The following is a 24519-nucleotide window of genomic DNA, read 5'->3' on the forward strand; positions in this document are numbered from 1 at the left end:
CGCCGCCGGTGCGTCCCAGCACAGACACGGCCAGCCCAGAGGGGCTCGTCAGCAGGCTGCGGCTGATACTGCCCGCCCGTCAGCGCGCTGCTCGGATCAGCACAAACACAGGGACGTGGCTGCTCGGATCAGCACAAACACAGGGACGTGGGGCGATTACCGTCAGGCCGGCTGCAAACACCCCCCCCCCCCCACACACACACCCCCACACATCCCCAACCTCTAATGCAATATCTCCTCCAATCGCTTCCTGGGCCTGTGGGCGTGGCCCACGTTTGCATTAAACGGCGAGGCAGGCCACGTTTTGATGCGCTTTCCTCATAATCTGTGTTGATTTGTTGCGCTTAGCTCAAAGGGTCTTTTTTTTCCAGGACTGTAAACAATGCACACACACACACACACACACACACACAAACACACAAACACACACACACACACAAAACATTAGAGAGGCTATATGGAAACAAACTTAGGGAAGGGCTGCTCTTATTCTTAAATGAGAATCAGCTGTTTTAGGTGCTGTGTACTTCAGAGCAAAGGCAACAATAACTGCTTCTAAATCCTCTCTCTGCTTGCGAACAAATGTGTGCAATGCACCAGAAATATTATTTAGCCTATAACTCTACAGTTTTAAAATAATGCACACACACACAGGCAGATCTGCTGCTCCAAGTTGCTCAGTTCTCCGCGTAAGACAGGATCCGAGTGATTATAACTAGGGTCACCATTTTTTCTACACCACGAAAGATTTAAACTTGCATTACAATCCAATATCCTTGTGAGGTCCCCGTTGGCGATGGATTAGCACAATCACCAGACTAATCTATGATTAGGGGGCTAATCGTGTGTTTTCCCAACACATGGAAAGAAAACACAGGACAGAATGTCAAAGTAAAAGTCTTTGAGTGACCGAGTGTACCAGCACCGGCCTGGTACAGGACACAGTCAGACAGATTTGATACATTCTGAACATTTAGCAATTTTACAGTCCAGCGGTGGATCGATGTGATGCAGGATTTGCCGTTGCATTTTTGCATGCAAACACTTCACGAACAAAAACTGAACAATCATCAAATCATGTGAATTTGGCAACAACACTGGAAAGTTCTGGTAGAATGTTAAAATGTACTTGGGAAGAGTATAGTTGGGAAATTTAAAATATTTCACTTACATTTTTATATGATGATGATAATATACAAGACAAAATAATTCACATGACCTGAAAAGAACTGTATCATAAAAAAAACCCTTTTTGGCTTATTGCTGGGATTTCATTTCTCAGTTTAGTGCTATGATCTTATTTTCCATGCACATGAAACAGATTTTCAGGGAATGCTTGGAACCAGGTAAACACAGAATCAGGTAAATACAGAATTGTGTAAGGACCATGTCTGGCAAATCCAGAACCGGATACATAAAGAGGATGTCTAGACCACCTTGTTTTAAAATAAGTGAGCCTGCCACACCTGCTACTAAGGTCTCCGGCAACATCGATTAACATTCAGGTGTGAACTTGGACACTTAGCACTAATGGAAGCAGGAAGCATTGGGAATTTGAATGTGGACACTGCTTTAACGCAGGGCTGGAAACCCAAAGTGAGAAGGCTCAGCTAGTTTGTGTGCGTTGCCCTGCTCCTGCAGCTCCCCCTGGCCGTCCCTCTCAGTCTGTCTCACAGCCCCTTCTGGGCCGCCTCCGGCCCAGTGTCCACTCGCTTTCACAAATCATTATCGTCCCCCAAGAGGGCGGCTAAATGGACTCTCCAGCGTCGAGCTCGACTGCGAGAGAAACCAGCACGCCTTCAGGAAGCCCGGGCCTCGCCCGGAGGAGCTGCATTCCCCTCAGACCGACACTTTTGGGCATTCTTATTTTCCCTTCTCTCTCTCTCCTCTCTCACGCTGATACTGAGAGGGATGCACATGCACAAATACACGCAGACACACAGATACGCACACACACACACACACACACACACGCATACACATGCACGCACACTCACGCGTGTACACACGTGTACACACACACACCTATGCACATCTTACTATGATACATAGTATCTACCCACATCTTACTATGATACATAGTATCTACCCACACCTAAAGAACACACTTATGATTTATGAGCTACAGTATACAAATTTACTATAGAAAATGTAGTTCTTCAGAGAATTATAGTTCTGAGTATGTGTTTGACTAACTGAAGCTCTGAGAAATCCACTGGTCACATCACACGGGAATTCAGTGACATTTGTAAACAGCAAGCAGCAGATTTTATATCATTTGACAGTGATACATTTTAGCGTATTTACTTTGTCCTCCCTAATCCTGATGAGGTTGCTTTGATCCACACTGGCTGTTGATCTGTTTCCAGTGGATTTCCACATCTGAGAATAGACCGCATAAAAGTGGCTTAATCTGACTGTATTTAAGAATCGCCTGTCATTTAATTCCACCGCCAGGTGACTGTTTAACCTGTAAGGAGGCATGATGAGCTGAGGAGATCTGACTGGCGCGCAGCAGTTAGCTGAAGACTACCACCCCCTCCGGTGTAGAGACAGCTGCAGGAAGAGCCAGTCCCTAACAAAGAGCTCCACAGCCCGTCTCACCCACGTCCTCACCATCCCCATTATGGACCCAGAAGTGACATTCCCCTCTGGGTGTTGGGGAGCGGGGGGGGGGGGGGGGGGGGGGGGGGGGGAGGGGGTCTCCCCCTCTCATGGTTCAGCGAGAGATCATTCAGAGCCTGGGGGGGTGGGGGGGCTGGGGGGGGGGGCAGGCAGCATATGCTGCCACCTGTGCCTAATTACCCGGGTCTTGGCGCACAGCAGATCAGGCTCTCCCGCTCACCCTCCCGGTCGGGTTTGGCCCCGGCCCAGACCGCCAGCTGCCGTCCTGGACCCGCGCCTGGCCCCGGTCCCGAGTCCGGGGGCCCCGGGGGGCCCGGGCAAGCGCCCACGACGCATTTGTTTCCGACTCCAGCTGCTCTTTAGTCCAAAGGAGCCACGGCCATTTCGAGCCGACTGACCACCGGCCAGGCGCACAGTCTCCAGGGACCTGGGGGGGAGGGGGGGTCTACAGGCCAGGGCGGGGCGGGGTGGGAGGGTGGGCTTAACAGATGGAAGCTCCAGGCATAACCATCCCGCCCCTCACACGCAAACACAGAGAATGGAGCTCAGACATGGAGCCTAAATATCCAAAGTGTGAGGTGACCATAGTTACAGCAGCTTTAACATATATAAAGAATGCTTTCACATAACGGATTGCTTCTTATCTTCATTTAGACAGATCCAGGCTGAGAAAAATGCAATACATTTCCTGAATTTATCTTTAAAAAAAAAAACAACAAGAAAATGAATCCAGACGTACACACACAAACATAATACTCTGTGTGATACCACTGCAGTGAATGAGAAACCATTTCTTTTTTTTTCATTTCCAGCAGAAACTTTTAAACTGCCATTGGTCTAATCTCTATTGTGTGGTATTTCGTTATCAGGGAGAATGGAAGGTCATCACCACAGCTAATGGAAGGAGTTAAGATCTAATCAACTCGGACATAATAATGCTCGGTATGCCACTCGGCTCAGAACATAGGAATGAATTATTTCTCTGAAAATGAAAAAAAAAACAAACAAACAATTTTTTCAGCACTTTACACCACACAACTAAAACAAAATACGTTAAACGAAACAAAAATGCAATTCCAAATAATGAGGAGAATGATTAGCATTTCAATGAGCGAGGTGAAATTGGCATTTTTATTGAAAACTCAGGGGAAAACTAATTATTGTGTCAGTAAACCCAGTGCTGAAAATCTTTCACAGACATTACACTGTCAGTTTTTCAAAAGTCACAGAGGAATCATATTGTTTGTCTTGTGTGCATGTATGTGTGCTTGTACTTGTGTTTACAAGTATGTCCAAGGTGCACATTAACATGTGTGTCTCTGTATGCATACATGTGTGTTTGTGTGTGTGTGTGCGTACACATGTGTGTGCATGTGTACTTATATGCATGTCTTTTTGTGTTGTGTGCACGTGTTTGCATATTGTGTACATGCGTGTGCAAGTGCATTTGACCATATAAACACCACAGCATTTTCCTCAAAGAAGAACACCGTTGTCACAGACAACCAGAAGTACAAGGCCACTGAGGCTCAAAGCAAAGATGTGTGTGCGCGATAATGGACAGAGATGCATGATAAAGACAGAGGGTAATGCTGGGATATGGGTTCTCAACCCTACTAACAATACAGGACAGTGTTCATTTCCCTCCCAGCCCACCAGACAAATGACTTTTTTTCCCCCCCTGAAAGCATGTCACTAGACGGCCATTAATAACCGACAGAACAATTCAGAATAGTGCTCGCCTATCGTCAGTCCCCATGTAAGGTCACACCAAGCCCCTCTCCTCCAGCACGCAGTTCACAATGATCCTGCTGAAATACCGCACGTGCCTGGATGAAGACGGAGAAAGAACGATGCGCCCGTTGATGGGTAATATGCTAATATGGTCGAAAGGAAAAAGAAAGACAGAGGACACCTCTGTTTGTTCTCCAGTGAAAGGACACACACATCCAGTGTGTCTGCCCTAAAAGTCTGTCAGTAGTACTTTCCCTGCCATTTCTGTTACTTCACTGAGCAATTGTTACTCTTCCCGGAGTAGAGTATTATTGCTACTCATTCAAAGCTACAGCGATTGTTAATCTCCCAGCAACACAGAGTGATTGTTACTGTCAAAGAGTAATTATTACTTTAAGGACAGTGTAATTCTTACTCGCTGTTACACAGCGATTGTTGCTGTTTCAGCGATAGCCTGCAGTACAATGTGATCATTACTCTCCTTTAGTATGAGCGTTACTCCCCAAAGAGTAACCTTTATGCTCCCGACAGCAGGGCTGCTGTTACTCTCTTAGCAGTATTGTGATCGTTACTCTCCTGCAAGTATAATATGGTGACTTTCCCTGTGTGATGTTACTACTAAAGGGAGGCACTACTACAGAAAATATTGTCAAATATATGCAAAAATACTCAAACGCTCACAAAAGATATTAATATCTTATATCTACAATAATGCAATTAAGGAAGACGCCCTTTCCCGCACTGTCATGGTCCTGCGGGGGGAAATTGCATATCGCCTGAGATGGAGATCACAATCTGTCTCGGGCTCTTACCGAATGCAGCACAGCGAAAATCCCTGCCAATCAGAGGGCTACGGCTGGACAACATTATCTCCGTATCACAAGGCAGGCCAGCAAAACAAAACTAATTACAATCCAATGAGAGGGAAAAGGTCAGAGCCCTGTACAGTGTGACTAATGCAGAAGAAGATGGGAAAAATCATTGGTCGAGATAAACAAATGCCAGACACCCAGCCAAATGGTCCAAATTAATTGGACCAAGATAATGCCCCTTTGCTCTCTCTGTTTCTATCTCATCTATCTCACACGCTTTCTGTGCCACCGCCCTCCCTCTTCTTTTCATCCTGCCCCCTCACTGCTCTCTCGCTTAATTGTTATTTGGATCATTTTCTTCCTCTGGGGTAACCCTCCGCTCTCTCACACCTTCTCTCAATGCTTTTTTTTTTTCTTTCTTTGGGTCTCTTCTGTCATCTATATTTTTCTCATCTCTCTCTAGACACATGTCTCTCTTTCTCTCTCCATCTCTCTCTCCCTCTCCTTCCTTCCCTTTCTCTATCTCCCTCTCCCTCTCCCTCCTTTCCCCTCTCTCTCTATGACAGCATAGCTGCTTGTACGCCCACAGGTAGGGCCATGACTGTGCGAACGCTGGCCTCGCACACCAACGTGGCCTTGGCGCACCGCCTCTGCCCTGCGCCGACTGAACAACAATCTCTTCACACGGCGTGCCAGCGCACGTCCTACCCCCCTCACACGCTCCGCAGCACATCCACGGATGACACATGCAAGATACTGCCCCCCCCCCCCCACTTGTGAACAGAGAGCAGCAGTGTGGGCCTCATCAAAGGAGAGCTATGACTGTACAACCAAACACTATAAATTAAACCAGCCGACTGCTGCAGCACGCCACCGGACTGAGTCAAATCAAATCTGATCAAATCAAAATCTATTTATTTTGGTGTAGCATTTTTCTTAGAAAAATTTTTAACAGAGGAAGGGTCACAAAAACGCTTTATAGAGAGCAGAAGGAAAACTGGGCAGAAGCCAGGCCTGAACCCCCAAAAAGTGTGGTTAAAAACTCCCCACTGGGGAGAAATACACTCAAGTAGTCACATGAAAAGGACAGAGGAGAAACCAGGTTTACCGTGTGCAAATGAACAGTCTTGTACGACAAGCGTTTCTCAGAGCAGACTAATAAACCTGGGGTTTCTTCATTTTACAAGAATGAGTGAGAACACATTTTAAATGGGATCCTGGGTTCCGTGCTGATTCTTTAAATGAGATTATAACAGCTGGATGCTGCACTGTTTGCTCACTGTTCATTCTGCTCATAACGACTTTCAGTTGCCGTGATGTCACTGGCTGTAACTATTGGCTTCTCCTGCTGATTTACTTCCTTAAAAGCCCTTGAACGACAGGTGATAACCTCATTGGTCAGTTCAGCGGTGGACACTTCACCGTGTGGAGGGGTATAGTCCGATATTGGGCTGGCACCAGCAGCATTGTGGGTAAAAGTACGCAGGGTCTTTGATGAATTCAGGTCTCAGTCCGGGCTCCCGTGCCATATGTTTCTCGTTCTAGTAGACGCTTTGAAATGAAAACCAATAAAGGCACACAGCAGGCAAAGAAACATTTTGGCTCAGGGGAGCCAGGCAGATATCACAGATCTCCCTGACAAGCCAGCGCTCCAACAGGAGTACACTGTAAGACTGGGCAACTCTAATGGGAGGCTAAGATTCATGATGACTGTCTCTCCAGTGGTGTCCAACCTGGCTGAAATGTGTCTCCTACAGGTCTTGTTTTTCCTACATTATGCCGGCGAGAATGCTGGCCTGGCGTTTCTGCTTTATGACTGAGAGAACGCGGGCCCTTCCTGACAAACAGGCGGCTCGCGGGACGTAACTTTGTCCTCCCACACCCCGATAAAAACAGGGCCCTCGAACCCGGGGGCGAGTAATCTGCTGAAGTGCAAGTGTGTCGTAAAGAAGCCTGGACTCCCCCCTGAGACCTTTCCTGTGAGGTACGAAATACAGGTGTGATTAAGGTAAAAAAAAAAAATATATATATATATAACAGTGAGTCTGCTTCTCAGCCTATTACACAGCATGGAGTGACTGGGCAAAGAAAGTGTACACACAAGGCAGTAAAACATCATGCTTTTCATCTTCTACCTCTCTGATCTCCATTTCAGTTCCAGATTCTTTTTCCCTACATTGATTGCCCCATCTTTCTCACAGATGATATATCATCAGAATATTATACTATCCTCATGTTACAGGCCTATATATAATACCATATCATTTTACAATTTTCCCCTTACATACTTCAAAGATTAAACCACCTAATGTGGATAGTTGACGGGGGAGAGGAGGTCTGTTTTATGGTAAACATCAAAGGCTATCTTCAAATATTTGGGAACTATTTTACCTCATGCAAGACATGTGCATGTGCGAGTTATGCATGATTGATTTGGTGCCAAGAACAAATTTCTAAGTAGTCTTGCACACACACACACACCTACACCCACCCACCCACACACACACACACACACACACACACGCACACACAGGTTTGTACTCATTACATCAGGGGGCCCCATGTCAGGGAGGTGTATTACGAGGACACCATTTCCTAGTGCACACACGCACGCACCCATGCATAAATCAGAGCCCTGGAGATTTTCACTTTCTCGAGTGTCACTGTTACCCAGCTGTGCATTGAGTGCTGATCACTGAAACCAAGCCCAGGTGTCCTGTTGGAAACCGGCTCCTAAATTGGCAGCAGCTAACGTAATACCTTACATAAATCACAAGAAACAAAGAATACATAAAAAAGGCCATCGCCTTTTAAGAGCCTTTTGGCCATCTAGTGCACAAACGCAGTGTTGTCGCCTTGTGAAAGCTACTCAGCCAGTCAGTGGGTGATCAAATCAGTAAGTATGTGAGGGACACGGAAACGTCTATGGTGATGACTTCCTCCGTCTCGTGCATCGTACACCATGTACACTGTGGCACAATGACATAAGACTTTATACTTTACTTTACAGCCCCAATAACAAAGAACTGTCCTCAGAAACAGGACAGCCACAAAGACAAATCAAGTGAACAGTTCTCATGAATGAGATTCTGAAGGTCTTCCAGAGGTCACAGAGGACTGTGGGAGATCCGGCAGCCATATGAGAGCAAGGGGGCATTATCAGCGAAGCAGGAAGTCCCCACCCTCACAATCTCTTGTCTGTTCTGACCAAAAAAAAAAAAAGGAAAATGGTGCTAGTGACACAGGGTTTACAATGACTATGGAGCATCATGAAAACCTGGTGGACAAATAAGGCTCTCATAATGTTGCTGTAGAATCACGGTAGCATGAATGGTGTAAGTCAGTGACAGTTAGAATCCGCATCCCCATGGATACCACCTCCGTTTCCTTCCATTCCGTCAATCACATCTCTACTGTACAGACCTCTGCAAAGCGCAAGCCAAACAAAGCAAGGGAAATGCGCACAATCTGCATGCTAAAAGGCGTCACTTACGCAAATGTGCACGCACAAACACGTGCACTAATACACACACACACACGCATGTATGCATGCACACACACACACACACACACACGCCTGCCCACGCATGCACAGACGTTCACACCTGCAGACGCAAGTTCTCACAAAAAAACACACTTTTATGGATTCATATTTTATTGTTTCCTCAAGAGGTAAAGAACGCCAAGTAGCTTGTAGCCCCAACTCATCAAATCGGCCGTCAGACTCACGCACAGTAAACGCCAACAAATCACAACTGACACGAAAGGGTTTGCAGCGGAGCTCTATAATGCATGTGGAAAAACAGGGCTGAGAACAACGGCGCCGAAAAGGAGCTAAACAGTAAAATAGCAGGCTAGCGCTAATGGCGCAGCAAATGAAAAGAACAGTGGACCGTAGTGCAGGCCCAATTGAAAACCTCAACAGTCCAACACGTTACTTACCTAAAATGTGTTTAAAAGCAAACCCTCAGACGTTATGAGCACTTGGTTTTCACTTCAACCAGAACGAATGTGTGTTTTGTGTTATGACGTGAATGGTTTCTTTTTGTTATTGTAAGAGCAAAAAAAATAAAAAAAAATAAAAATTTGATGGTTAAACCTGAAGGCCTTTTGTGATACTGTATACCAGCCACACGCCAGAACAAAGCAGCTCATTTTTCAGATGTATTTTGCGAAGGGGAGGACAGGAAGTCTATGTCTGAGCGTGTGCAGCTGCTGAAATGGGGGGGGGGGGGGAGACAGATATGGCGGGTGAAGCTCTGTTATCCTGTAATGTGACCCGGGCCATAAGAAACTGGGTTAAAAGGTCAGCAATACCACGAAGATCACTACACCCCATCATACCACTTAGATCTATAAATAAAGTCTATACTCACCAGCTTCATTCCTTGTATACATTTGCCCTCATATATAGGGTAACCCCCTCCACACCAGAACACAGAACACCAGACAATTTTCACCTCACCAAGGACCATCCAACTGTGATATCAGACATTTCCCATTACAATCCTGTCGACATCCAAGCACTGAGCTCTAGTATTCCCTCATACAAGTAAGCTAAACATGCTTATTTGCAAACACTTATACCAACAAAAGAACTCCTGAAAAGTATTTTGTCCTTTGACCTCTCCTTCCCACTCAAGTTCAGTCAATCAATAGCCCTCCAGCCCAAGGGGGAGGAGCAAAACCCTACAAGTGGATTCCAGACTGAGAACACTCATCTGACTTTCAATCAATGAACAATCTCAACGGTCTTGACTCAAATTTGTCTTTTTTTTATTCTTTTTTTTAAAGAGTGTGGATTTTCAACTGCATTAACCACAATGCAATGCTTTATCTGAGCATAGGCTAAATGTAACAGGCACATGAGAGCTCAGTCCACTCAAGTGAAGTTCAGCCTCCATTATACATGTTTCAAACTGGTGAAAGAGCCTTTCTCTTAAAGAACTTTCTTCTGCCAGGACAGAAAAGTTGTTCTGTATGACCTTGTTTACCTACATTTTTACATGAGCCTACAAGATATTAGGTACACAAGAGAATACGGATTCCAAGCTAAAATGTTATTTATTATGCATAAAACAAATAATGCTAGATTTGTGCATTGTATAAACATTTCAGGTTTAGACAGAGCCTGAAACAATTCTCAGAAATGCTGCTCTTCATTACTACATGCTGAGTATTTAAATGGTGTTTGAACAGAAATATTCCACCCTGCAGATTTTCTTCGCTCTATCTGGGTTACTCCTGCAGTGTACCTCCAAGGCGCTTACAGACGGGTGGTGCTGCAGCTGTGTGTAAGGTGGTAGGACTGCAGAGCACCCCTAAATTAGCCCAGCGGAGAGAGCAGCATCGCTGTCTCTCACCCCTGTGAGGACTCCGTGAACCTCCCCTTCACTTAAACCTGCAGAAAGTGTCAGGTTCTGTTCATTAAGCCCTGAAAGGGCTGCCAGGTGCCCTGTATTTCACCCTGCGGAAAGTTCAGCGCACCCCGCATCCGGGCCAGTGTGAATGCTGTGTATTCCTTTCCATACAGGCTTGTGGGAATTGTAGTTTAACCTTCACTCAGCACCCATAATCCCTCAGTTCTCTTGAATACAAAAATACAATGAACTGGCCCTGGAATGCAATGTAGCCTTATTTGTCAGGTCATCATATAGAGCCGAAATAAAGACGGTGATGCGTAGGAGACAGGGAACGTCCCCGGGGTAAGTGGCGGGGCAGTAAGACTGGCGGCGCGCTCCGGGCCAGGGACAGGTGGCTCTCCCCATGACACTGCGTGTCATCCAGAGCACGCCGGCGGTCACTTCCTGATGACTCATGCCAGTCGCACGCAAATCTGCCCACTCAAACCAGACTGCTCGCGGTAAACAGATTAAATCCCGTTTAAGGATTTCGACGACCGGGGCAATGAGAAATGTGCAACAGAAGGTCATGGGCTGAGCCGAATTTAAAGAAGGAGACTGCTGTACATGGACAGACACAGACCGGGCGGAGGGGGAGGGGGCTGAACCTCACCGGTCAGGTTGGTCTTGGCGCTGTACGATCCCAGGTAGTGCCCGTCCGTGTTTGGGGTGTAGCACTCGAACTGGCCCTGGTCCTTGGCCTCCAGCTTGGTGATGTGCAGCAGGGCGGAGTCCCCGGCCAGCCGCTCCACGTAGATGTCCTTGCGGTTGACGCGCTGGGCGTACACGCTGTAGGCGTAGTTGGGCTGGCTGGTGCTGATGATGCGGATCTCGCGGTCCGGGGCCGAGTGCAGGTACATGGACCACTCGAAGTCCTGCTCCACGCCGTCTTTGTAGCCCGTCACGTTGCACCAGATGGTCATGTGGGACCCTTCTGTGCGGATCAGCGGGCCGCTCTGGACCGTCACCACACGCTTAGCTGAGCCGGTACCAGCTGGGGAGAGAGTGAGGGAGAGAGAGAGAGAGAGAGAGAGAGAGAGAGAGAGACAAAGAGAGACAGAGAGAGAGAGAGAGAGAGAGAGAGAGATAATGAGAGAGAAACAAAGAGAGACAGAGAGAGAGAGAATGAGAGAGAGAGAGAGAGAGAGAGAGAGAGAGAGAGAGAGAGAGATCATTTTAGTAAAAAGGTTCTTTTCAATGTCAAATAAATAATTAATCTAACCAGACAGCACCCCCACTGAGATGAGGGGGACTTATGTAGCCATTCCTTACAAAAAATTGACAACAAAACAGGCAAGAAACAACTACAGTATCTACCCAGCCACTGCAGAGAGACGGTACAGAGGATGAAGGGGGAAAGGAGAAGAGAAAGAGGGAAACATCAGCGCCAAGTATCTCTGTAGAAAGCCCTCTCTCTCTCTCTCTCTCTCTCTCTCTCGCCTCTCAGAAGCTGTGAGCTCCACACACATCGCCATGCAAACGCTGAAGCTTCAGCCTCCGCGCGAAGGTGGCGGACTTTGACAGAGCGGAGAGCGAGAGAGAGGGAGAGAGAGAGAGGCACCACAGGCCGCTACTTCCAAAAGATCCTGTTCAATCTGGAGCCGACGCTCCCGGGGCGAGGACGCGCCATCTGTGGCCCAGTCGGGAGAGAGAGAGAGCGAGCGAGGCAAACCCGTATTTTAGAACGCACTCCGCAGCTCGGCGGAGCTCCCCTGACAGAGATGTAATTACGCTGGATAACATGATTGCGCTTTTGTCGTCAAGAGGTTGACAATGCGTTCGATTACGGGCGCAAAAAAAAGAGGAAACAAATACTTTTAAATAGCCGTGGAAAATTGACACGAGCTGAAAATTAGGCGGAGGTACGAGCAGTTATTTGACCCAGAGTATGTCATAATATTTTCAAACACTGCCGTTCAGGGAGGGACTGCTCTGAGCACGGCTTTATTTCAGAAAACAATGCGCTCACTCCGCAGCACCTGAGCGGGGTTTGATGACTCAAATGTTCCCACAAACTGTCTAAATATATTATCTTACGAGACATTTAGCCTTTTGTTATACTGTAAGTAAGTCACCTTTCTGGTCCTTGCACTCACTACTACAAATTACTGTAAATACAAAAAGCAGGCCTTTATGGATTGCGTTACAAAATGTTTCATAGCTATATAAAATGGCAGGGATTTTAGTGCATGCGGACTAGACAAACTCCTGAGAAGCCATGTATTTTGATGAACCAGTAGATACACTAGCTTACTGAGCATACACTACAGCAACCCTTAAGGAATGATTACATATTCACACATCTTACAATAAATATTTATAGAAGTGATATACTTTCAATACGAGCTCGCTCTCTGCAGTTCTCATTTTTTAGCCTCTTGTTCACTTTCCTTAACGCTCATGATTCCACTTCCTAAAGTGCACTGCTTCTCCACAAAGTTAGCTAATCAGGAGGGTTAACTGAAATAATGACATTTTAAAACGTTCTGACCAGATAATGGAATTCTAGCTTTTGGTAGCTGAACCTCAAAGTCAATGCATGTCTTATTTACCAGAGCAGGCCGGATATCTACGCATTATGCAGACAAAATGCACAGTTTTTACCGTATGACCTTTTACACTATGAATTCCCTGTTTATAATCAATTGGTTGACATTTACACTATGAAATTCCTGTTTACAACCAATTGGATGGACCTTATTATGTTTAGAAATTCCAGTGTATTGGTTGGTTCCAGCTGTAATATTGGAATAAGGATAAAACGTATTGAAATCCATACATTGTCCTCAGTATTGCTGCAGAAAACCAAGAACAAAATAAAACAAATATCATTCAGCAGAAGGTGCCTTGTAAATAAGCAGATATATAAGGCCGTATATCTGTTCAGTTCTAGTCAGGCCACAGTCTCCTTCTCCTCACTCTAATGTGTTCACATGTTTCAATCTCCCTTTCCACACAGCGTAAAATCAGCTCTAACCTGAGTCAAACGGCAACCCTAATTCAACCCCTCGACCCTCCTCTATTATCCACGCCCTCTGTCCCTTTCCGACTTATCCCCCCCGTCCCTTTGTGATCCATCCCTCCTGTGCTTTTCGGATCCATCCTCCCTGATCCGCCATTCATCCCTCTGCTCAGTGCCCCGTCCCTCCCTCTGATCCACCCCTCCTCCCCCCGGTCACTTTCTGCTCTAGTGTCTTCCTCAGTCCAATCTGCCTGAACTCACAATAATTTGTCCCTCTGTCCCCCTCCGACCTGACCCATCTCTCCAATCTGTCCCTCCACTCTGATCCGTCCCCCTGTCTCTCTCTCTCTGAGAGCCTACACATCCCATCCTCCATCTTGTCAGCGACAGGCCGGTGACAGCGAGACAGCAGTCACGTCACTCACACCTTCTAGTACACCGCGGCTCCCGAGCCTCTGCGGCGTGTTCCGGCTAAAAATACAGACCCAGAAAACACAGGGAAACGCAACGCGAGTGGCAGGTTTACAGAGAGCGGAAAGGCTTGTTCCTCCGTTCCACGGCGCCTCTTCAGAGGATAAAATAAATAAACAACAAATAAATAATTCAAAAGGGAGGAAACCACTACAGTCGGAATGGAAGATCAGCCCAAAAACAGATCCTCTCTGCGCAGGCCTCCTCTTCCCTCACAGATTTTTGTCACGGCCGATAGAAGCTGCAGAAGTGAGGAACGGGAAGTTTGGTCGTTAAGCGACATTCGTTTTTTTTGATCAGCGCTTGTCACCTCCGTATTTCTGGCCTACTTCTTCTCTTTTTTCGGAGATCTCAGCGATCTCTTCATCGCGAGCTTCGCCGCTGGCTCCCGCGCCACTGTTTACGGCTACAGCAGAGAGACGCCACGCAAGAATACGCCGAGCGTAACCACGGATCGGACGCAACCGCCACGCCCAGACTTCCGAGGGGCGGAGTTCGAAATTCACCAATCTGGGTCAAAACCGATGTGATTGGCTTTAAGATCGGGGGATTAAAGAGGCGGAGAGCAGCAACTTCTCTGGAAGGAGAAAGGCCTTTCACTCCCTTTAACACTCAAACACAATGGGCTTTACTGGATGAGAATCTGCATGTTCTTTATGAAAATGCTGAATGCTTTCATAATGTAGTACATCATATTAGAAATACAAAACATGTTTAACCCCTGTAGTAGCACGTGAAAGTATCTTTTCTCAAGCGTACGTAAGCAAGGTCCAACCCATGTTTCAAACAACTTAACTGACAGCTAGATTTTGAGTACATTGCCTGCTACTACTACACACAGATCCCCACTGCTAATGGGAGCAAGGCCTCAGGATCTGGCAGTAGAGGCACACCTATTAAAAATGTGTGTGCTTATAAGGAGAAGGCGGAGGATGACTGCAGAGAGCTCAGCCCCTATCTTAACGGCCATGTCAGCATTTGTCTTTTCTTTTGTAGTGCTGAAAGCAATGCGGCTTCCGTGTGTAAGAGGCCTTAAAAGCAAAGCGCGCGTTTGTTTCTGTGAGCTACTGAGAACAATGACATAAAAGGCCCCATTAAAAATGAAAAAAATAAAATCAAAAAACCCAAATGTAATTAAGTGCAACAGTAGTCTTTTCTAAGGAAAGGGTGTGTAGGTGTGGTGAAGATGCAATGTTTCATGAGAAAGCGCTGCCCTGCTTTTTTTTCGAGCATACCTAATTTAACTTTGTTTTATCTTTTTGTTTACTTTTTAAAAATATATTTTTACTTGTGCAAATTGCTTATAAGGTGAGACAAAAACACATCCGTCTGTGTTTCTGTCTGTATTCACCCAACACCGCCCTGGCCTACGGCTCCATCTGCCCTTGTCAGTTTCTCCAATCACATTTCAAAAACCCACAGGGTCTGAAAATTCCATAGAAACGCATCAAAGTTAAGATATCAAGATTTATTTCAAAGCCAGGCCCAAGAGTGTAGCTTCAATGTGTCTCTGTACAAAAATACCACCAACCTCCTGGTCTCTCCCCCAGGTTTGGTTCAAGTGTTATCAGCCATTTGAGCCGCCTGTTGGCATAAACACTCCATGCAGACGTTTAGGGCCACAACCATTCCTGGGCCATAAAATTCAAGTTGAATTTTTTATTTTTTTTGGAACACGTTTAAATTGTACAGCATTGTTATTTATGTCGGATCCCCCGTTCACAATTGCTGCCAACAAATTGCCCCCCCCCCCCCCAGTCCTCAACTGCTAATGCCACTGCCACCCACCCCACCCACCTCTAGGGGCCAAGTTTGTTTTTGTTTAGGGCCACCAAAACTCTAGAGCAGTTCGATTGAGAGAAAAATGTATTTTCATTAATTTTAGATTGAGTCTCCCTTAAATCTGTAAAAAATTTTAAAAAATTAAAAAATTATCACATACATTGCATTTCTGTTTCAATAATGACAAATGAAAATCTAATATATAATATGAAATAGGTAAAAAAATTCCCTTAGTAAGACATGTATACATCAATCTAAGGCACTGAGAAGAGCAGTGTATGGCTGAAGAAATGACAGCACTGTCAAATCAAATGTTTCACTTTGACAAAAATTTTTATCCACACAGAAATTTCCTTTCCTTAGATCCGCTCGGACAGAAGACTGGAAACTTTGCGAGCGTTAATAGGGCGCTGTGAAAAAAATCTCCTTTTAGGGCTATATCTCACACTGGCTTTTCTGACAGGACTCCCCTCGGTCGCAATAACCAGAGCACTGGAATACACCAGCAGAGCCCGAGGGTTTACGAGGTGGCCGCTCGGAGGGCGGGGGAGGAGGGGGTGTGGGTCGGGGCGGGGGGAGGAGGGGGTGTGCATCGGGGCAGGGGGAGGAGGGGGTGTGGGTCGGGGCGGGGGAGGAGGGGGTGTGCGTCAGGGCAGGGGCGGGGGGAGGAGGGGGTGTGGGTCGGGGCAGGGAGAGGAGGGGGTGTGCGTCAGGGCAGGGGCGGGGGCGGTTTGTGGGGGGATGAGAGCAGCAGCAGAAACGGACAGACAGGAGAGCACAGGAGACGGTCCAGGTCGCCTCTCACTTCATCAACAGAAAAGTCTCTCCTAAAACCATGCCGGTAAACATGGGGGAATCCAGCGCACTCTCTCGGTTTTAAAGTACCTCCCCCGACTGTTTGTTTTCATCGACTCGCCATGCCAGACGGCAGGCGGGAATCCACTCCTAATCCCATATAAAGGACGCGTATGAGGGGGGGGGGGGCTGCAGAGGCCCAGCGCAGCCCCACACTGCAATGAAGTCTAAGAGGCCTCTCGAAACCCCCGGGGTCATTCATTAGACACAAGAATTAAGGATATTCCCGGAACAGAGAGGCTGCAGTCCCGGAGAGGACAGCCTCTGCAACAGTACACACCACCGCTCTCTCCTCAATTACCAAGCTATTTACAGAAAACAATAGGGCTGCCATATACACCAATCCCAGCAGCTCAGGTGCTGCAATACTGTGGAATAACATAACATCCTTTAGACTCAGGTTTATGGAACGGTAGGTACGAAGCTCTAGACCTGACAGCCAAGGGCAGAATTCTGGCTGAAACACCACTGGTAATAAAGATTACTTTACATATATCACCCTCTAGAAAAAATAGGTTGCAAAATGTACAGGATTCAAAACAGAAATAGAATATCTGTTGTGTCTTTCTGGGCAAAGGTGTCTGCCAATTAAATTAACACAGACAAAATATAGCAGTGTGCCAAAGTGTACTTTCTTGGCTGCGAAGTTCATCTCAGGGTCAGCAATTAGCTTCACTTTAAACCCTTTTAATTTGTAAATTGTCAAGATTATTTGATTTCTGAGACTAAATGAGCCCACATTAGCATGCCCTCTCTCCAGGGTTCTGACCAATCAAAGTCATAATTAGCTCTTCTGTCAAATTATCATCAACCTCCTTCATCAGCTCATATCTCAGACTCTGCTCATCAGCTGTATCTGCTTTGATAGTGTGATCATCCACCAGCGGTAAAAGCGGTTTTTACTGCGCTAGCGATTCAGCTATTGAGCCAGTCAGTCATTCAGTCGCTTAGTGAGCGACAGATGCTAACACTACTAAAGCTGTTTCCTCCTGTCACTAAGCAAACAGGCCCTGCATTAAAATTTTTATTTTTAAAAGCACATCGCACTCATTCATCCTCACACGGCTCTACCATTTAATTTCAATGCCGTCCGCCTGACTGGCGCCCACGTAAGACGTGATGAACGCACACGTGCAGACCTTCAACACACATTCCTCTTTTTGGAGATCCCCATAGTGCTTCTGTTTGATTACCTTTCACTTTTATTTTTCTTATCCTAAAAAGAACAGGATCGGGAAATTCTGGCTTTGCAGAGGTTAGGTCTGAATAGTGTTCACTGTGTGAACTAAACTGTGTTCTTGGCTAGAAACGGCTGTACAAAATAAGTATGGTATCTTACTGAACCTGTGTTTAGTAGTTGTCTATGACCATGAAATGCACTTTTTGTACGTCGCTTTGGATAAAAGCGTCTGCCAAATAAATGTAATGTAATGTAATGAAAAGTGAGGAGCCCAGCGTGCCCGCTGATACAGAAAGGCGGCCCGAAGACCGAGGGATATCCAAAAACCAAGAGGCGGGGCCTGCCTGACGCAAGACTCCAGAAACACAGGCCTTGTACGGAAGGCGTACCGTACGCTGCACTGCTGGCCGCAATGAACCGTATTAATAATTCACAAAGAATGGTCTTTTTAACTGGAGTTTGCTGTTCCCTTTCTCCCATTCACCTCCATCATCCCAACAGTCAATGACTATCCAATCCCCAGCTGCAAAGGGAAAATATTTAGCTGGAAAGGCTGTTCGGATGAAAAATGAAGGAAGTCCTGCACTGAGCTGTGCTCAGTGAATCAGGAAAATGGTCGGAAATAGAATGCATTAATGTCCTTATATTTTATTGTGTGTGTGTGCATAGTTACACGTGCTACAGGATTTCAATTTTAGTTTATTGTCCACCTGTCCTGACTCATTGGCATGACCATTTGTCAAGATTTCCACTATTAGTCGAGTCTTGAATTCGTCTGAAACTGTTTTTGCTATGATTGGCCGAAAAGAGATTTATATGGAATAGGAACATATGAATCACTGCTGCGTTCAAGGTCTGTTTAAAGGTTATTTTTCTATGCATGATTTTTTCTTTTGCTGTGATCAGTTGAAAGGGATTAAGTGCAGCAACATTCTTTTTAAATATGTTGCTGTTATGGATTGCCTTTGAGGAAAGTGATCTGTATAAAAAGCTGCTTCTCTTTGATGTTTTCCAAGGGTATGATGCAATAAATCCACTTTTAAAAATAATTTCTCTATTCTACTATTCTCCATTCTATTAAAACTCTCTCACCATTTACTTACTGTCCCTCAAGCATTCAGAACAGAAAATCTGTTGAGAAGAATACACACTTCAGATTCAGAAAACTAAAAAAGAGTGTTTTCTGGAGAAGAATGCTGATACTCATTTTTGTTTGAAAACAAACTGGGGGGAAAAAGTGCAAGACACCCAGAGGCTTGCTCAGGTCCATGATATGTCCTTCAACATAATTTAAAAGGAATAAATGTTAGAAATACAATGACACAAAGGAGAGCCTTCCCATTTTCCTGTGCTTTACTGACAAGCAAGAAATTATTAAAGGCACAGCATGATTGCAGACATATTACACACATTTAAATGATAGTTTGAATCATTTTGAATTTAATATGATGATAATGTTTTCTAAATTCATGAGTTCACAAATTTCCAAACAAACTAGCTAAATAAATTAGTCAGGATAAGGAGCATTTATGCTTATTTTTGTCGTCAGAAGTGCAGTGCTCATAATTGTATGGCTTTATTTTCAAACAGATCGTTTATCTGAGAGACTTCAGGCATTTTGAAATTTCAAGTCCCAAATCATATAATTATTTAATACATACTGTACATGTTAACATTCTTCACTAATGTTATTTAATGCGTTTAGCCTATTGCATTTTAAACACACTGAACAGAAGAGTTTCAAAAACACAAAAATGTCAAGCCCAAAAATTGAATCCAATGATTGTAAGCTCTTGATTTCTGTTAATGAGTAAAATAATGTGTAAAGCTCAGTATGCACTGGGCTTCTGTTACTCTGATTAGTTCATCAAGGCCACATTTGAATCCTCAACCAAACTTGACCTGCAATGCTCCACCATACAGGGTATGGTTCCCTGCTATGAAGTTTAAGCGGACTTCCATATTTTGCAGCAAACTTTCTTAGGAACCTGAACAATTCCATTAACTTTCAGGTCAACCATCAGTATGAAGACATCACGTCTGACTGTGGCTGAAGCCGTTGTACTGAGCGGTGGAAAATAAATTAAATCCGAGCGCAGGAGTGTCTGTGAGAGTGAGATCTTGGGTTGCAAGCCCTGCCAGGGTGAAGTGAGAAAAAATAAAAAATAAAAAAAACCTGTGACTGGCTTCTAATGAGATGAGATGACACATGCTGGAGTGCCAATGCTCCACCAGTTCCTTTTGTCAAAGTTGTTAGGTACAGCATGTCACGAGAAAAACTTCCTCAAAAATGAAAAGAATTAGAAGCACGTCATGAAGCTACGGCAAGATGAGACAAGTTGACAGAATTTATCTTCTGTCTTCTGTTCTAACTATGTTTTTATATTATTGCTGGCTTTCACATCATCAGACATACACCACATGGCCAAAAGTATGTGGACACCCGACATCCAACAGCTCATCCAAAATTGGCATCAGTATGGACCTGCTCCACCCTTTCCTGCTATAACAACCTCCACTGTTCTAGGATGGCTTTATACTAGATGCATTGCTGCAGCAATTTGCTTCCATTCAGCCAGAAGAGCATTAGTGAGGTTGGGCACTGATTGGGTGATTAGGTCTGACTTGCAGTTGGCTGTCCAGCTGGTCCCGAAGGTGTTGGATGGTGTTGAAGTCAGGGCTCTGTGCAGGCCAGTCAAGTGTGACAGAGAGCAGAGGTTGACTAGAGTGTTGCGGTCTCCCACCTGTCACCCCAGCAATGTGCCGAACAGCCTGACTTGATTTATTTATTAACTTAACCTTCACTTAACCAGGAAACCCCACTAGACATAGAATCCCTTTTACAAGACTTGGCCTAGAGGGCAGCACAATATGCTCTTCTTGGCCCCACTGCTGGGCCTGAACCACCCACTGTGCTGCCCCTGCATGACGTTGGGAGTTCATAAAGATGTTAGACACTGGCTATTGGGACATATAAGGACACGTTTAAAAGTCATTTCAAAGGTATGTACTTCAGAACCAAAAGCCTGAGACAACATCAGTATTCAGTCATTCACTTCAATAAACCTATTTTTAAAAGTGAATAAACTCATTGTGAAGTCAACTCATGTTGCAGGCCTCTGGCATTACGTTAAGAGGAAAAGGACACAAAGCTGCTTGCTACTGATGACACTTTACTGTTAAGCAGTCAACAGTATGTGTAGAGGAGTGGTTCATGGGAAATGTAGTTCATAACAGCAGCGTTCAGTATTTTCCTTTCGGATTGATGCAATTTAGCCTTCACGAGCATATGGGAGACGCAGATCTTCTGGGGCTTCATGCGCTGATGGAAGAGTGGAAATATGGCTCAAGGGCCTACTTTGGAGTGCTGAAGATAATACTCTTCCCTGACTAGCACACGCACAAATGGGCCACATCTGGCTTCGTTTAGACACTCTCAACATACATTAATTCAACAACCATCAGCAGTGAGAGGAGACTGAATGTGATGTTTGGATAATGCTTTGGATTGTCCACCCCCCTATTTTGGCTCATTTGTTGTAAACAGTAGATAGCTAAATGTGAGAAAAATACTTCTAATGCCCAAAATGCTATCCAATATTTTTTGTCACTTTGTTGTAAACAAAATAAACTGTATTTGGGTTCAGATAAACAAGCCTGAAAAAGAGTACACTTGTCGACCATTTTATCAACATCCGCACATTCAGGCACGTTTGTCACATATCTAAAAAAGGCACGTGGTCACTTCGCCAGCCTTTAGGAGAGAGCGCACTGTGGTGGACCAAAATCTGAAGTTCCAAATATTGCATTTGAATGCTTCTTACATTAACCCCAGCTGGAAACTACTCATAAAACTGCTCACTCTAGTCACTTAAAACACAATCTCAATAAATGGTCATAAACAGAAAAATCACTGCCTGCTAGAAGGCCCATTATCTTTTCATTTTCTCATGAAAAGGGTGGGTGAAAATGGAAAGGATAATGCTTAAATCAGTTTTGAAGAGGGTAATTTCTTTCTTGCTTTCCTTTCTCTAGAATATAATACAGTTCCTGACCCAACTTCTATATAAAGTAATACTCTTTAAAAAAAATCTTATGCAAGCGACACATGGTCCAGACAGGATAAAACATAAATATAAAAAGCTTGTTCTCCCATTCCCTAAATCCAAGAATTACTAATTACTCCACCCGATGACAGTCTTTCAGCCAATATCACAGGCACATTGGGATATCTCAGTGTCAGATATAAGCACACACAGGCACATGGGGATATCTCAGTTAGTGTTGGTTATGATCACATGGCAGGCACATGGGGATATCTCAGTTAGTGTTGGTTATGAGCGCACACGGGCACATGAGGATATCTCAATGTTTTTAATGACCACATAAAAAAGTTTCTTATAAGATGACCGGAACAGTCCTGGCCTGCTAGTTAACTAACAGATGTGGTACAGGGCTCACACTACCCCCAAAGGGGTCGCCAATTTATCAGTAACTTCAGAATTGTCAGTATACAGCATGGAGCAAAACAGCTCACAAGTGGATGTTCTCTGGTCTGATAAAGAAAGCCATACTTTTTTTTCCAGCAGTCATGCATTTAGGCAATGCCATGTCACGAGGACAACCGGGTTGCCTCTTCTGTTGTCTTTCCTTCGTCTGAGTGCTGCTTTCCGGCCCACTGGAGTTTTATACAAACACATTACACTCAAGAGCAAGGGGGCCAACTGCAGTCCCTCTTGTTTAGCTCCCAGTGTGAAAGTGGGATAGATGACTATCCTGAATGAGTTTTCTTCACCCGAAACAAATGAAAACTTGGGTTTCACTTCCTTTGCTTAAATCTCCATTACTGTTCCAAAACCACTATAGCGATGGTCAAATGAAGCATCTGTCTGGGGGAATTAGGCGATTTATGGTATACTCTATACTCTATAATCTATGCCAATAAAAATATGTCGCTAGGAAACGGCCAAGTATTCAGTAAGCACAGAACAGATCCATCCATTAACAGGCTCTGGAACATCTCTCACTTATTTCATTTACTGCACACAGATTCTATAGATGTTGACCATATGCAGTCATACTGGTTAATCTAACCTAGCAACAAGTAAAACGAATCCCTCTCACTCTCGCTCTCGCTCTCGCTCTCCCACTCCCCCCCCCCCCTCCCCCACCCCACCCCCTCCACCACAAATGAAAGAATTCATACACATGCCATCGTTGGTTTGTGGATCTCTGAACCTTTTCAGGCAGGACTTAACAGACTCTGAGCCACTTCAAAGACCTGATTGTTCTTGACTGACTGTCTGAAATCACAACCACCCCCTTTGAGCTCTCAAACCTGCAATCTCAACACAGCACGTGCAAGCATAAAACAAAAAAGCTTTTAAAAAAAGCACTGAATTATTTCACATTAGCAGTTCTATTGTGCAGTCATCTGAAACAGAAGAAGTTCTTCTGTGTTTTAGCAGATGTCTTCGGCAGACCGCATGACCTGTTACACTGTGCCAGCTCCCTCAGAGGTATTTAAGCTCAGTCTAAGTCAAAACATACCTCCGCCTCCCCCGTCTATTATTCAACTAAATTAACTTCCACAAAATGACATATTAAGATTAGAAATATCAACTATGACCACTTCTATCATTTTCAATGGAAGTGAAATAATTAACCCCTTCTTCCCCTCAGAACCCACCCACCCATCCTAACTTGATACTGAAATACATGCAACAGGTACACACACACAAGCGGGCACACACGCACACGCACACACACACACACAACTTGTTTTCCCTCATGAGCACACTTCTGAGTGTAAATGTCATCTAAATCCTCTACAAACAGTGATGATGTCCTCTTGACATTTTCAGCTGTGTGTTGTGCTTGATAATGACAGAATATGCATAATTTCCGATGACAGAAATGACAGAGGATTATAATAGCTGTAAAAACACTGCAGGTCTGTGTGCATATACCTGTGAGGGGAGGCTAGAGAAAAACACAACAGAAAAAAGGCATACTAATAACCAGAGTAGAGTTTTTAGAGGGGGACCCTACTTGCATTGTGGGAGTGTGTCTATGATCACCTTCCTAGTAGGGTTATCGCATAAGTCTGGCAACCACACAGGAGGCATGCTATTCGAGGAGAGGAAAGCCCCGCAAACAAACTTCCCACAGCAACATGAGGAGAGTTAACACAGGCCTTTAGAAAGTCTTAAAGAGGATTATGTGGGGAGGGAGGGGTGGGGGATAAAACACTAATCCAATCAAGTGCATCACATCTCTTATCCATAGCAAACACATCCACGGCTTCATTACCATCTGACACGGTTATACTGATCCTCCTTTGGGCAATCTCAAAAAACCACCGCAAGCACACCTGCACAGGTGTGCTTCAGAGCGTAACCGCGGAAACGGCCAGGCTAGGACACGTCACAAACGGATGGGCAGGAGAATCAAAGCACTTCGGCTGGAGGGGCTGCAGTTGGGCTATTAAACATGCTCTTCACCCCCATCACAGTGCTCACCCAGCTCTTTTTATCTTCTGGCTTGCAGGTCCACAGAGCTCACTGGCTGTGCCCAAATCAGTGCCTGGCTCTGCAGGTACGGCTCTGTTGAAACGTCCAGAGAGACGCACGCACACCAACGCAACAGCTCAAGGTGCAGAGTCAAAAGAGTTAAAACTGTGAAGGAATGAGACTC

The 24519-nt window shown here is 45.2% G+C and overlaps 1 protein-coding gene across 1 annotated transcript in view; it reads right to left on the reverse strand.

The window, feature by feature from the left end:
• Positions 1–24519, reverse strand: part of igsf3 (immunoglobulin superfamily, member 3) — a 115614-nt gene that overhangs the window by 72405 nt on the left and 18690 nt on the right. Inside the window, exon 3 of the mRNA XM_035394465.1 lies at positions 11187–11567. Coding sequence (XP_035250356.1) covers positions 11187–11567 — 381 coding nt within the window. The remainder of the gene's footprint in view (positions 1–11186; positions 11568–24519) is intronic.

The sequence above is a fragment of the Anguilla anguilla genome, chromosome 15 (assembly GCF_013347855.1).
Source record: "Anguilla anguilla isolate fAngAng1 chromosome 15, fAngAng1.pri, whole genome shotgun sequence".
Lineage (NCBI taxonomy): Eukaryota > Metazoa > Chordata > Actinopteri > Anguilliformes > Anguillidae > Anguilla > Anguilla anguilla.